Source organism: Lepisosteus oculatus, chromosome 16, assembly GCF_040954835.1.
Source record: "Lepisosteus oculatus isolate fLepOcu1 chromosome 16, fLepOcu1.hap2, whole genome shotgun sequence".
NCBI classification, from domain to species: domain Eukaryota; kingdom Metazoa; phylum Chordata; class Actinopteri; order Semionotiformes; family Lepisosteidae; genus Lepisosteus; species Lepisosteus oculatus.
In genome coordinates, this window is record NC_090711.1 from 1,695,878 (window position 1) to 1,710,863 (window position 14,986).

Consider the following 14,986-nt stretch of genomic DNA (forward strand, 5'->3'; position numbering starts at 1 on the left):
GGGTGACCCTTCTGCCCATTGCCTGCTGGGATGGCAACCCTGTTTCGAAGCAGTTAGAAAAGGGATGGAGGGTTTATTTTCTTGTCTCTCCCAGGTTTACACCACGTATTGAATTTACCTTCTCCTCAGGATGGAACATGTTTACAGTGTTTTATAATACCTCACTCTGCTTTGGCAAGATCTGATTACACCACGGCTCTCCGTAGTCCTTCTGGGGGCCGGGACACATGTCCCCAGTATCAGCTGCTCTTGGGGTTCAGCTGGTGGTAGGGCCCAGGTTTTGTTCTGGAGATGACCGGGGGGTTGTTCCACACAACACAAGAGCTGTCGTGCGGCTGACGCACCCTGACGTTATGGGCCATGTGGTCTCCTTTCTGCTGCTGTCTGAAACACAGGAAAGGCGGAGGTGATTCTGGGCACATGTCCCAGAGGAAAGATGCTCCTGTAGCTGCAGGACAAGGGTCAGTCAGAGGTAACAGGTAGGCAACCAAGTGATACGTGGAAAACGAAGGGCGATGGGTTATTTTCTGGATTTCCTTATGAACGTTGAATATGGTCGTTCTTCATGGATATTTTACCACTTACCTTTCCCAGACTCTACTGCTCTACTTCCATAATCCCGTGGCATACATCTCACCTCTCCAGCCAGGCTTTCCTGAGTTTCCCAGGGTGTCCCCTGGGCAGTCGCAGGGCAGTGGGGTGTGTGAGTCCAGCTGGCTGTCCGAGTGGCTGACCAGCAGTGTGCCTGGAGGTGGGCTGATGACACGGTGGGCCTGTGGGCAGGGTCACTGTCCCCGAATTACATCACACACCTGTTTAGCCAGCATTCCTGCTTCCTGCAGCTCCGCGCCGGTCCTGTGGAATGTGCCCTGGCGTTGAGCAACTCTCGTGCAGTGCGGTGTGGCGCTATCTCCCTGGGCAAACATGCTGTTCGATCTCTCCCGCCGGCTTGTGTAACGCACTGGGGCTCTGGGGAGAGTGCCAACTGCGTGAATCCACAGCTCAGAAATGCTGAACTGCTAGTTTGATCTGGGGCGGACTGGAACCATATCAGCAGGTACAGTTTGCTCTTGCAGCCCCTTTTGCTTTTAAGAGAATTTCGTCATGAGGAATGGACACCTGCCGCGCTTGTGCTGTTGTGGAGAGCCTGTGCGTGCGGGTGTCTCGTTCCACCCTCGCTCCCGAGCTCCTCGTGTCTTTGGCTCCATGGGGACGTTTGCGCCGGTTGTGAATTTGCACAGAACCCAAGCGATCAGCCTCAGGAGGTTCTGAAGAGATCGCCCCGGGTGCCGAGTAGTTTTACTGGTCTCATCAGCATCAGTTTTCACAATGGCAGCTCTCCAGGAAAGACAGGCCCCGGCTGACCGTGCATGACACAGCATGTGTGACTAACACTTCCTCACTTCTCCTTTATCCCATGGGAGCTGAGCTCCCCTGCACTGACCTGAGCTGACCGGCCCGGGGACTGGGGGAAAGGTCACAGAGACTCCTGGGACTCTGCCTGTTCTGGATGAAACCGCTGCGCAGTGCCCTGTCAATAGGACAGAGCAGATTCCCGCACACTCGGAGTGCAGCCGTCGCAGCAGACAGAGGACCCGCTGGCCATCCTCGGCTCGGGCCGGGCGGGCGCTCGTCCCGAACCCCTGCTAAAGAAAGAGGGGCGAAGGCTTGAGGGGGACATCTACAACTTTAAACAGAAATTCCCTTGCAAAAAAAATGCCAAAGGCAAACGAAAGTGGTAAAAGTAACTTTAGACGCAGCCCTGCCACTGCGCTTTCAGGCAGAGCTGGGCTCTGTACTTCTGGCAGCACTCCACTGAGGGGCAGCACTGAGCAAGCAGCTGGCTGCACTGGTACGGATGCCAGGTATCGTAAATGCCAGGGCAAGTTTCGCTCCACAGTGCCAGGCTGCTGGATTGGAAACGGCAGGAAGTGCCACAGGAAATTCTGCCTTTTCCAAGTGCACTGCACAGAGCTCCACACATTCCGAACCCCTCGGCCTCTCTGCGATCTCAGCCAGCTCTGACTCACCCATGTTTTTTTCCCTCTGAACGCCCACTGAGCGATTGAAAATCAGATGATTGTTGATCATGACCGCAAGATTGCACTCTTCAGCTGACCCTGCTGCACTAGTTAAGGGGTTGTTTTTTAAAATGCTTCTGCTGATGACTGTGGAGGCACCAGCCCCCAGGGGTTGTGTATTTTGACTTTGAAGTACGAGGGAGGTCGGGACTGAAAGATCTCAGCTCTGGAGGCAACTTAAGACCTTCTAGCCCTGCTCTGCTTCTCCTACTCTTCCTGTAGTTGTTCCTTCAGGCCTCAAATATCATCTTGCCTCCTCCACAGGTCTCCAGTGTTCTCTTGCCATTTATGATAGAAATGCCTCTGCCCTTCCTTTGTTCAAAGTGTGAGCATTTCTAAATTAATATTAGCGTTCTGTAAAACAATATTGATAAAACAGTGTAATAAATTCAGGTTCCTGGGCTTGTGCCCTCACCACTCCCACCCCAGTTCGTCCCTCACCTCATGGGCTCGAACCCGGGACTCCAGCATCACTCAACAGGGCTCTTGCCAGCTGAGCTAAAGAAGAGCTTTGTCAGCCCAGGTGGCCAACACTGCTGTTCAGTGCAGGGGGGTAGAGGGCGGTGCCGTCACCGCACTGCAATCGGCTCGTACCTGTATGTCGGCCATTTCGTTACACTAGCAATATTATAAGAATACTGAGATTAATTGCTATTTTATTGTTTTTGTTCCTTTCTGTCATCTCCTCTCACTGAGTGAACCCAGGTGGCATCGCAGTACCAGTTACTGGAGGACCGAGACTGGAAAGCAATGGGACACCAGAGCAGTGGGAAGGGGAGGATGCCGAGCTACACTGTGAGAGCAACGTGGGAAAAGTCTTCTCCCGGAACAGATAAGCCTGTCTCCGGGTGCTCAGTCCGGACTGGAACACTCTGGGCAACACTCGGATCAACAGGGACTGTGAAGAGTTTTAGCTTGAGCCAAAAGTCCTTGTTTCTCGTCCACCATTGTGAACACTCAGGGGCACTTTAAGTATTAAACTGATGAGTTCATCGAGAAGAGACGTTGACCCCGACTCCCATTTCTACAGCAGCCATTGCGACAAGGGCGCATCAGCAGTGTGCAGCCAGGAACTGGGGGCGACACCCCTCTCATGTGGGGTGCAGTGTCCTGGTCACTCTACACTGCAGCCCAGTCCTAGGTTCATGCTGTGTTGTATCAGAACGTAAAGATGCACCCTTGCTTTCTCCAGCTGTTCACACCCATGCCTCGTACAGGAAGGAACCTCTGTGGTCTTTGGAGTCAGAACAGAGATGGGCAGCAGCTGTTCTGCTGGTGGTCATGGTGGTTCTGACAGCTCAGATCCTCCTCTCTGGAGATGGGTGCTTCTTTCTGTCCAGGGCAGCCCGGCATCAGCACAGCTGCTCTCTGGGCCAGACTGCAAGGCTATACCCTTGTTCCACACAGTAATTTGCTCAGCTGAATTCCTGATAGGTCCTTCATCAGAAAGCCACTCATCAACAGACCACAACCGACTACAAACATGTTACAAAAATCCAAATATTTTATTTATTTCTTTACATTTTTAAACCTTTTGTGCTGAAAATAATTACTTTTTTAATTACAACCACACAATTACACTATTAATAAAAAAAATAAAACTATCCCAACAGCTAATGCTGTACAAAAATAAATTAAAATGTTTCACAATAGCAATAACAATAACTATAACAGTTATTCTGCAAGAAAGAACATGTTCTGCATTTGAAACATGTGCTGATTCCCCAGTGTTTGGAAGACAGCAGGGCAGGACTTTTTTGTTCTCTGGTAACGCATCCAAACATACTGTACCAGGCTCGTAAAAACATCTATTTGGAAAGCGTATGACATTAAAATATTGCATAAATGTGCAAATCAGAATATAGGCTATTGATTTCTGTCTCTCACTTTTTAAAAATATACTTGACACTTAAAGACGAGTTAACACTATAATCTTAAATGATTAAGCTCTTCTCAGGTTCCAGAAGACATTTCAGTTCATTAGCAATACTGTTAGTGTTTCACAGGGCTGGAGGTCAGCAGCCACAGCTAGAGCACAGGACGCTGGAGGTAAAGATTTCTTTGATTTTTCAACATCCACCATTTTCTTCACTTTTTTTCCTTAAGCGATGGTGGGAGCCCTGGCTCATGAACTTGGAATTAAAAGCAACAGTAAATTAAGCAATCCGCTAATTTCCTAATTTCCGCCTCCCTGGCAGTGCGCTGTTTTCTGGCCCCGCCTCACAGCTGGTGTATCCTCTGCTCCAGCAGACACAGCTGCCTCTCCACCTCGTAGGGCAGGTCGTCGTTCACCTGCGTCTCGAAATACGCGCGGATCGCCCGGGCCTCCTCCTCCCAGAAGTCCCGGGGCAGGTGGAAGAGCTCCTGCAGGTCCACCTCCTGGCCCAGCCCCTTCAGGTTGAGCGCCCCCTCGGCGGGCAGGTACCCCACGGCCGAGGGGAACACGCCGGCCTCCCCGTCCACCCTGCGGAAGATCCACTCCAGCACGCGCACGTTCTCCCCGAAGCCCGGCCACAGGAAGGCCCCCTGCGCGCTCCGGCGGAACCAGTTGACGTGGAAGATCTTGGGCAGCCTGGCCCGCGGGCGCTGCTCCATGCTGAGCCAGTGCGTCAGGTAGCGGCCGAAGTTGTAGCCGAAGAAGGGCCTCATGGCGAAGGGGTCGTGCATGATCACTTTGCCTGGGGCGGGAAGGGAGGACGATCAGTTGTGTGTGAAAGAGACACAGAAAGACAGCCCTACCAGCGTCTCCCGGCTTCACATCTCTCAGGCAGCTCATTAGCTTGCTCCTAAAAGGGCCGGTGCAGCTGCTTCTGTATCTGAGCCAGCAGGGACGGGCACGTCGGGTGCACTGAGCATCTCATAACCCCCCTCTCTGAACCGGCTTCATCACTCTGCTCTCCTCCCCACTGAGAGCTGCTGTGTGGGGAGCGGACTGGCGCACTCCGGCTGCCGTCGCATCATCCAGGTGGGGCTGCACACTGGTGGTGGTGGAGGGGATCCCCATTACCTGTAAAGTGCTTTGAGTGGGGTGTCCAGAACAGCGCTGTATAAGTGTGTGTGTCTGTGCACGCTCACCTTTGTGCTCAGCTGCAGCTGTGGCCTCGGACCTCATGGCAGCGCCCACGAACACACCGTGCTGCCAGTCAAAGGCCTCATATACCAGGGGCACACCTGGAGACAGAGAGGACAGAACGGGTTAGTGTCAGAGGAATTGCATCTTTTATTGAAGACTAGATTAGACTTCTATATCAGCATTCTTTCTGTATTCATGTCAGTAATACAGGATACATTATTAAGGGGATTGAGGGTGGCACGTCAGTCACCGTGTGGAGTCTGCATGCACCCGTCCTCCTACAGAGCTCTGGCACCTCATGATGCCCGAGTGGGGGGACTCACCCTGTGGTCTGCGCCCTCCGAAGATGATGGCCTCAATGGGGACGCCCTCTGGGGACTCCCACTGCGGGTCAATGATGGGGCACTGGCTGGCTGGGGTGCAGAACCTGGAGTTAGGGTGTGCACAGGGCTCGTCTGCAGGACAGGTAGGGAGGAAAAAGAAGGGTTAATAAGCTCCAGCTCAGTGCCACAGCATCTCACTGAGGAAAGAGGCTGCTCCATGCCAACTAAGTTTATGGTATATTTCACGAGTTTTAAAGCAATGGTTAAGTCATCTGGTAACTGCAAAACTAGACAGGCGTCTGTCATTAAAAGTGATTCCGGTGACTGAAGCCTGGAGGTTTTTCTAGGCTGCAGATGTGTCTGGTGGCTCTGGTTTTCTCTGGGGGTGCCTGGGGAGAGGGGGTGTCTCGTGGATGGAGGAGGGCAGCGGACTCACCGTCCTCGGGGGTCCAGGGTTTGTTCTTCCAGGAGGTGAGGGTGACACCCTTGGGGAGGGTCAGGTCCATGCCCTCCCAGTACACCCCTCCGTCGCTGGTCTCCGCCACGTTGGTGAAGATGGTGTTCTTGCAGATGGTGGCCATGGCGTTGGGGTTCGTCTTCACGGAGGTCCCGGGCGCGACGCCGAAAAACCCGTTCTCTGGGTTGATGGCCCTCAGATTCCCTGTGCAGAGAGGAGACGGACCTGAGAGTTAACTGCTGCAGGGCAGCAGGCGTACCTGCCTGCTAACATGCAAGAACTGAACAAGGATTAAAAAAGCCTCTTCTTCTGCTTTTCAGAAGCGAACCGTTAAGATCCCAGGTGGGGGCTTTTCAGAAACTCCAGAACAGCACTGGAGACTCCAGTGTGGGAAACGAGCTCTTCACGCACAATAGCCATCGCACAAGCGTTTGTCCCGCTTGTGTTCGGGAATGTCAGAGTGTCCTGCATACAAAGTGCATATCTGAAAACAAGCAGAGCTGCTTCATGATACGGACCAGGAACCAGCAGGCTGCCGTGATCGAGGCTGGGGACCTCTGACCCTCCATAACACTTCCTTCGGGATGGAACCCGCCATCGCCTGCTCCTGAGCAGCGCTGTGGAGATTAGGGGGCTGAGGCTGTGCTTCGTGTTTTAGGGCTCCTTCACAAAAAGGAGGGGGGGCGCGTCCGCAGGAGGCCCCAGTAAAGCCGTGAGGGTGCTCGGTTACGGGAGAGAGCGGGACAGGCTGGTTCTGACCTTCCTCATCGAATTTCATCCAGGCAATGTCGTCGCCCACACACTCCACCTTCCAGCCGGGCAGCGAGGGCTTCATCATGGCCAGGTTGGTCTTCCCGCAGGCGCTGGGGAAGGCGGCGGCGATGTACTTCTTCCGGCCCTCCGGGCTGGTGATGCCCAGGATCTGCAGAAGGAAGGGGGGGAATCCTTCAGGGCTGGGGGCTGCCGTGACCGTGACCGAGGCACAGGGCTGGACAGACCTCAGTGACTGTGAGCACACAGGGACGTGCTGGGCAGCCCTGCAGTGGCCACGGCACAGAGCCGGCTGGCCTGTAGTGGCCCTGACAACAGGGCAGGGCTGCCCCACCCTCGCTGACCATGACAACACAGGACAAAGCTGGACGGCCCTCCCTGTGACTGTGATGTGTGTCTGTCCAGCCCAGCCCTGCAGTGACCATGACTGCACGGCTGAGCTGGACAGCCCTGCAGCGACAGTGACCACAGGACGCAGCTGGACAGCCCTGTAGTGACCGTGCCCAGTGGACAGGGCCCACTCTGCCATCCCCTCTCGCGACGGCCCCGGAGCAGCGGTCAGCTCACCAGCATGTGCTCGGCCAGCCAGCCTTCCTCCTTGGCGATGCGCGAGGCGATGCGCAGAGCGAAGCACTTCTTCCCCAGCAGGGAGTTCCCGCCGTAGCCGCTGCCGAAGGAGACGATCTGCCGCCGGTCCGGCACGTGGGCGACCAGGGTGAGCTCGGGGTTGCAGGGCCAGTTGTTGACCAGGGGCCCTGGGGGTGATGGGGGGGACAGAGAGCGGCGCTCAGTGGAGTGGCACCTCCTTGCGGCACGGGCGGGTTCAGAGACGGGTTTTCAGCTCTCGCGTGTGAGAACCGAGAGGAGAGCGCTGGTGCATTCGGCCCGCTGGAGAGCTGGCAGCGCGTTGATCTGGGGATCTTATCCAGCCGTCTAGATGCAAAACTACATGAAACCCCTTTGTATCCAACTTGTGCCTGTTCTCTCTATCCACTGCAGACAAGCCAGGTCTGTGCCTGGCAGGGATATGTGGCACGAGCAGCCATTGAGGGCTTCTCTGGTCTTTTTCCCGTGTGTTATTGATAATGCCGTGGTGGGGACAGACAGGCGCTCGAGCGTTTCTGACAGCGGTGGGGGGGGGCGGAGCAGACTTACTCTTGAGGGGCAGAGGGCAGCCCACGGAGTGCAGGCAGCGCACAAACTCCCCGTCCCCCAGGGCCTGCAGCACGGCCGCCCCCATCCGGGTCATCACCCGCATGCTGGCCACCACGTAGGGGGAGTCCGTGAGCTGCACCCCGATCTTGGAGAGCGGTGAGCCCAGGGGGCCCATGCTGTAGGCGATCACGTACATGGTGCGGCCTGCAGAGGGAGCAGCAGACACAGGGAGCTAGGGCCGCCCTCCTCTCCACACACACACACAACACACACACACAACACAGACACACAACACACACACGCACAACACACACACTACAGACACACGCACAACACACACACACACACACACAACACACAACACACACGCACAACACACACACGCACACGCACAACACACACACGCACAACACACCCCCGGAGGAGGACAGTCCCCGACAGGGTTTTTCTCCCCAGATGAAGTCAACAGTTCTTATTTAAGGGGCTCGAGCAGGGCTCTCTTTCAGCCCCGAGCCAGTTCAGGATTACGGCCCACAGACCCACATCTCCGACTCAGACTCCGTCAGGTACCTCTCATGCATCCGGGGAAGCGCAGGTTCATGGCCTTCTCGAACTCCCCCTGGGACATCCAGCGCCCCAGCTGGCTGAGCCCGGAGCGCGGCGTGGGCACCGTGTCCCTCTCCTCCTGCGTCACGATCACCGTCCGGCTCTCCACGCGCGCCACGTCTCGGGGGTCGGTGCGAGCCAGCCAGCTGCAGGCAGCAGGAGACAGGAGGCTGAGTCGGGCCCTCGGGGCCTCTCACCGCTGCCTTGCAAAGCCCTGTAAACACGAGCTTGGTCCAGGGAGTCCCCCTGCCTTCAGGTCCCCACCGACGGTTAGTGACTCCCTGCCCTGTGCGGCTGTTTATTCTACCGGCGCCAGCTGCGCCGTGGAGAGAACCGGCCTGCGGGCGCTTACCAGTTCTCGTACTTGTGCAGCCTCTTGATCATTCCCTGCTCCTCCAGCAGCGTGAGGACGCGCAGGTTCTCCTCCTCCGAGCCGTCGCAGATGTGCAGGGAGTCGGGCTGGCAGAGGGAGGCGCTGCTCTCCACGAACTCCCGCAGCGCCGGGCCGAGGGCGGCCAGGTCCCCCTGCAGGACGCGCGGCGCGGACAGCGCTTGGTTGTGCACCTGGGGCGGCATGATGTGCTCAGCTGGGTGGGGGTGAAGATGCCGTCAGCGCCCTGAGAGGAAGAAGGCAGAGAAAACTAAAGCGCCCGCAGGAGACGTTTCGTTTCTACAGCGTCACGTTGGCTCCTGGACAGATTCTTCCCGCAGAATCTTCTATTTCTCACTGAAGAAGCGGGGAGGCGAATCTAATTGCATTATATTTCACTGAACAGAGGGATTCAGTACACGAGGCGTTCCCACGCATGTCGCCGGCACGAATTGGCGGTAGGGTGATTTGCGGAAACTTTAAAAGTTTCGCCTTTCAAGACTCCAGCGCAAACTCTTGTACAATACAGCTCACATTCATGAAATTCGTGTTTAAAACTGTACCCGACCTATTAAGATATCGACTGAGAATACAAAGCTGAACTCGTTTAATCGCTTTTTTCCTACAGTGTTTGTACTCACGTTTATTCCAGACTTTCGCCTATTGTACAGTATTGGGGTTTACAATGCTTGTTATTGTATTATTGCTAGTATCCTGTCCGCCCTGGGGTCGGTGGTCCAGTGCCCATCTAACCCATACAGACTACTACAGAGCGGACAGATGGATCACAAGGAAACCAGCGCAAAACCTGTTTGACACACGAATCCGGAATATCCGTCTCGGGGAAAAATAAAATTAACGGGACGGGACAGTACATTTATAATAATCGAACTCACTTAACCAACGGTTAACGGGTTGGAAATCATCTCCTATTAAAAAAAAGGCATTTACAAAAACAATGACGTTTTCACTCACTTCTGGTAAGAAGGCCCCTAAATTCTCAAGAGTTTGAGTGAATTCAGTCTAGCCCCAGCCCGAGTCTGCTGGAGATGCCCCTGCCCGCCGGAGCCAGGTGAGCTGGTATTTCTGATACAGCTGCCCTGTACCTGAGAGCTCACAGCCGGTAGTCTGCAGGTAGTCACCCCGGCACCAGTGCGACTCTATCTGAACTCGCCACGACAAAACGGTTTTTACTATTAAAAGCAGAGACCTTCTAACACCTGGTTCGTCACGTCATTATGCATTACAGAGAAGACGATGCTCAAATGTATTTTAAAATCAATGCAAATCTTAACTTGACACTTATTTTAAAGTGAATGTAAAGCAGAGAAAATATGAGATAATGAATAGTCTAATATCTTACCAAGATCCTTTTAAAAAAAGCGAATCAGGTGGATGGAGTGAGCTGTCTCTGCAGATGTCTCTGGGACACGGTCTCGGTGTGGGATGCCTCAGCTCCTGTTTGACCACAGCTGGACAGTCCTGCTCATTTATAGTGTGTCAGCCGGGGTGGGGGGGGGCGAACTTCAGATGGGATTAGCATAAACCCAGAACCTACAAACCACCTGCCCCCCCGATAAGAACACACCGAAATGAATAATTAAACATCGGGAAAACACGTCCCTAAGGTTAATTATTCAACCCGGCATCATGTTCTTGTTTTGTTCTTTTTCTCCGAGATACTGAGTCGAAAAAAATAAAAAAAGAGATCACATCTGGCAGTATTCCAGGTTATTGCTAGCAGTTGCTCCATGCGGTTCACGTTAAAGTTCAACTCTGCCCCAGATCGCCCGTGATGCAAGACAGCTTCCAGACCTGTTCGGCTCCATCTCGTCGATGAATGACGTATCTCTTGCGGCAGATACTAAAACCTGATTGGCTGTTGTCTTGACACCTTAGTGCGAATCGCAGGCTGTGATTGGTCAGGGGCCGCGGAGGCTCGTCCAAGATGTGACAGTGGCGGAAGCCGGGAGTCCTGGCTGGTAGAGCTGAGCTCGCAGCTGCACGGGAGTTTCTAGGGCCGGTTAATCTACTCCAGGTCCCTCTGAGCCTGAATTTCTGATCCATTTTCTTCCAGGCGAACTCTTCCCTCTTGAATTAAACCCGGATTCAACTAATAATTTAACCGCATAGCTAAACGTTAAGTTTAGGATTCGCTCCTCGAAGTCGTATTCTGTTCAGGAGCAAAAATAAATAAAATGATCAAATGAATAGTCAGTTTAATCAGAGTATTGCTTCAAATAAGGGCTAAATCAAACCGTTCAAAGTCCAGATGGAAAAACAGACACTGGAGTCGCCAAATCCAGGATAAGGAGTAAGAGATGCCTCCAGGAACCTTCAATGTCGTTTAAAAACGATCAAATAAAGCTGAAGTAGGGGTACCGCAGTCCCGAGTCACACTCCTGTCCTCCTCTCGCTGCGCTTTGAACGCGCATTTCTCATCAGCTGGGGGCGGAATTCACACCGGGCATCTCCGGCACAGACCCGGCTGCAGGAGCGTCCGGCACTGGGTAGCCGGGACAGACCCGTCCGAACCCAACTGCACAGCGACTCTGAGCGCCACCGCTGGCTTTAAATTATGTTCTTAAAAAATACACGATTCTCACTCTCCGGAAACGATTCTAGACACTTGATCTGCACGTCATGTGTTAAAATACTGAAGGAAATGTTTTAGAAATATTTATAAGTAAGATGGGTCCCGGTGTCTGACCCAGGGGATACTGAATCGTACAGGAGCCCGGCTCCCCTGCGACCCGGTATCGGAGAGAGTGGTCAGAAATGTACTGGATGAATGGGTGAATGGATGAACGGATTATGATCCCGGAGGCGCTGTGTTTCTGGGGCGTGTGGATGGGGAGCCGAACGCAGTAAGAGCTGGTGGCGGTTTTCACGGTGTTTTCTCGCACAAAGAAAAGGAGGAGGGGAGTTACAAAATCCTGAGAGAGGCTGGAATCGTTTTCTGAAAACCTGCCCGACAGACAATTCGGCACGATGTAACCAGCAGTCTTAAAACAAGACGCCCAGAAAGTCAGAGGAATATGACTGAAGAGCTGGTCTTCACGCGGGAGAAGGGCGGGATCTCGAAGACTTCGGCACAGCTGCGGATATAAGGTTTGGACCCACATAGAGACTGTGCAGAAGGTGGGAAAAAAGGTTTTTCAACTTAAGACAAGAGAGAAAAAAAACATTAAAGGGAAACACGAACGAAAGTGGCGGAAGTTTCCATAATGCTTTATTCAATAAATACGGTGCACAGCTATCTGTTTTCGCTTCTCCTTTGGTGTTTGTAGACTGCTGAGCCCGACGCAGAAGGGCTTGTCAAGATGGCCGCTGGTGTACTGCTCATTCTGATGGGACTCCCTGTACTACCGAGACAATCAGATTCATTGTTTGTAAGGGTACAGGGGTGAAGTTATGCAACACGTTATAAATCTGTGTGATTCTGGTGACTATACTGAGTAACCATCTATGTGGTATAAGACAGACAATCATTAAACCCCATTGTGGAAGACATTGAAGTAATAGTCCAGAGTGTTCAGTAGAGAACCAATTACTGGACATCTTGCTGTAGACAAGCTGTGGACACGTTGCCACCAAAATATAACTACAGGGCTTTCAGGAATTACACACTATAGATATAAAAGACCAATTACAGAAAGCCTTAGATAGTTTTCAGGACTGGGCAGACACCTGGCAAATTAAAATTGAATGCAGACATACATAACATCAAATATTCGCTATTCAGTATGGAAGAAGGCAGTTTATTTGGTCAATAAGGATTCCATGATAACTGTTTGTTAGTGTGGGGGTGTTACCCTGATGTCCCATTAAATTTCACTTTGGCCTCCCAGAAGGTCCTCCTTCACTCAGCTGGTGCAGCAGTTTCTCACATCTCACCCTGATCCACTGTGCAGTGGGGCCGCTGGTGCAGAATGATCACCGTGTGTCTCCCAGGCGGGGCCACTGGTGCAGAATGATCACTGTGTGTCTCCCAGGCGGGGCCACTGGTGCAGAATGGCCCCTGTGTGCCTCCCAGGTGGGGCTGCTGGTGCAGAATGGTCGCTGTGTGTCTCCCAGGTGGGGCTGCTGGTGCAGAATGGTGTCTGTGTGTCTCCCTGGTGGGGCTGCTGGTGCAGAATGGCCCCTGTGTATCTCCCAGGTGGGGCTGCTGGTGCAGAATGGCCCCTGTGTGTCTCCCAGGTGGGGCTGCTGGTGCAGAATGGCCGCTGTGCATGCCTGTGCTTACTGTTACAGGAGTGAGCGCACGACTGATCAACAAGTTGGCTCAGTCTGAATTAATAAAATAGCCACGTCGCTCAGCCACTTTTATTCTTTAACTTTTTAAGGATCAACACTAAAACTAGACAACATTGGATGTATAAGCCTAAGGATGCCAAAGAAAGGGTTAATGATACGTAGGCATCTTGAGCAAAGTCCTTGTGGACCCCAGTGGGTTCAGACGAGACGTTCTCTCACAAATACACAAATACACTTGTTGTCGTGCACCGCAGAGAGAGTGGTGGAACTGGAAGAGAGGAGGAAAACATGTTTTCCTGTTTCTTCCCAACCTCAAGGATGTTGACACATCCCCTTAATTAATAACAGCTGGCATGCTGCCAGCGCAGGCTCAGTGAGGCAAGGACAGCTCTGACGTTTGTGACTTATTGATGCACTTCTATCCTCTCTGTTTACAGATGCAAAAACCTATGAATTCACATCTACCGATCTCTCCATTGAAGTCAAAGGCTAAAGTCTGATGTTCCCTGCTCCAGTAATAAAAAAGCAAAGAACATTTATGTATTTTTACAAACCCAATCCAGCGGCTGTCCCAGTACAAGAAAGTATCGAATCTGAAGTGGATTACTTTCACAGTTATTACTGTGCATATAAATTAAATTATTTTGTGGTCCAACATAATAATCCAGGTTCGATATTTGACTGCTAAGTCTTTGACGAACACGAGGTCTACAACCAGAAATCCAGATGCTGTAATGTTCTTAGTGCTTGGAAATTGTAATGGAATGCATACTATGGATGATATACAAATGGATAAAATATTTTTATGAACAAGGAGTGTTCGGTTTTAATTTGGTTTTAGCATTTATAGATCACAATTAAATTGCATGGTTCTAAAGACCTAGAACAATTCACCCTTATCTTTTAAGAATTCGTAAAATAAATTAGAGATCTTTTGCAACGTGATATTTCCTGGTCATCAGAAATAATCCGTTTGATGACCTGCAAAACGTCCTGTATCCGGGCTCTCTGGGGGAGTATCAGCTGTGTTTCTTTGCCCTGCTCACTTCTACCTTCAGTAAAGCAGGAGGTGTGCGACTGCAGGCTGTGCCGTGTGGGAACACAGCCCAGCCCGGGCACCCAGTCCACAGGAGAGTCATTTTTAATATTAAAAATTAACCTCCCTTGTTAATTCCTAGCGTGCTGCCGCCAAGTGCCAAAACAGCCCTGTTGTGCTGGTGAGCCTGACGCGGTGGTGTTTGTGCAGCTGCTCCACACGTAGCAGCACGTGGCCAGCAGCTGGCTGGGGGGGCAGGGGGTGACAGGCCCTTTAGCTGAGGGGCAAAGTGTGCCCCATGCCAGGGACCAGGGTGTACCACAGAGTGAAAATGTGATAAGGCCTGGTGAAATCACAGCCTCCTGGGTTAATGTACTAAACCACAGCTAATCAGACACCAAGCAATATCCTGTTGCCTTCAGATAAACCACATATAATAAAATACTTCACTACACACAACAGACAGCATTTCAGGTCCCGTTTTAACTTGCTTTGTTTTTTTCAAGAACTTCAGATACAGAGGTTTAGGTATTGATGAACAGCACCGTGTTTTAAACAAACAAACAAACAAACAAACAAACAAAAAATCAGTAAGACTTTAATTTCTCTGTTATAAAGTTTTATCCTGTAGGTTGTATGGGTTATCCAGGTTGGAATAAATACATTTTGACTCACTCAGTGAAAGATTTCATACAATATATTCATTGTGCACCACGTACAGTACCTATTATATCTATTATATTATCTATTATATATCTATTATATCTTCTATCAAATAAACTTTATTTCACAATAAACATCTCACGATAAGTACACACTCATGCAAAGTCTTGCAATTTCTACAATATTACATCTGT

At 51.8% G+C, this 14,986-nt stretch overlaps 1 protein-coding gene across 1 annotated transcript; it reads right to left on the reverse strand.

The window, feature by feature from the left end:
* Positions 1-3,565: 3,565 nt before the first annotated feature.
* On the reverse strand, positions 3,566-10,308 carry pck1 (phosphoenolpyruvate carboxykinase 1 (soluble)). The gene is made up of 10 exons (XM_006639659.3): positions 10,200-10,308; positions 8,819-9,083; positions 8,431-8,612; positions 7,861-8,064; positions 7,273-7,460; positions 6,694-6,856; positions 5,914-6,138; positions 5,478-5,609; positions 5,157-5,252; positions 3,566-4,759 (listed from the first exon to the last, which is right to left on the reverse strand). The coding sequence occupies exons 2-10, from the start codon at positions 9,040-9,042 to the stop codon at positions 4,302-4,304; spliced, it is 1,872 nt and encodes a 623-aa protein (XP_006639722.2). The 5' UTR covers positions 9,043-9,083; positions 10,200-10,308; the 3' UTR covers positions 3,566-4,301.
* Positions 10,309-14,986: the final 4,678 nt, after the last annotated feature.

Excerpts from the sequence above, each read along its gene's own strand:
- pck1 (XM_006639659.3), bottom strand. The coding sequence starts at position 9,042 with ATGCCGCCCCAGGTGCACAACCAAGCGCTGTCCGCGCCGCGCGTCCTG. Across the intron at positions 8,613-8,818 it reads CTGCACAAGTACGAGAACTG|CTGGCTGGCTCGCACCGACC; the intron begins GTAAGCGCCCGC and ends TGCTGCCTGCAG. Across the intron at positions 7,461-7,860 it reads CTGCCCTCTGCCCCTCAAGA|GGCCCCTGGTCAACAACTGG; the intron begins GTAAGTCTGCTC and ends CATCACCCCCAG.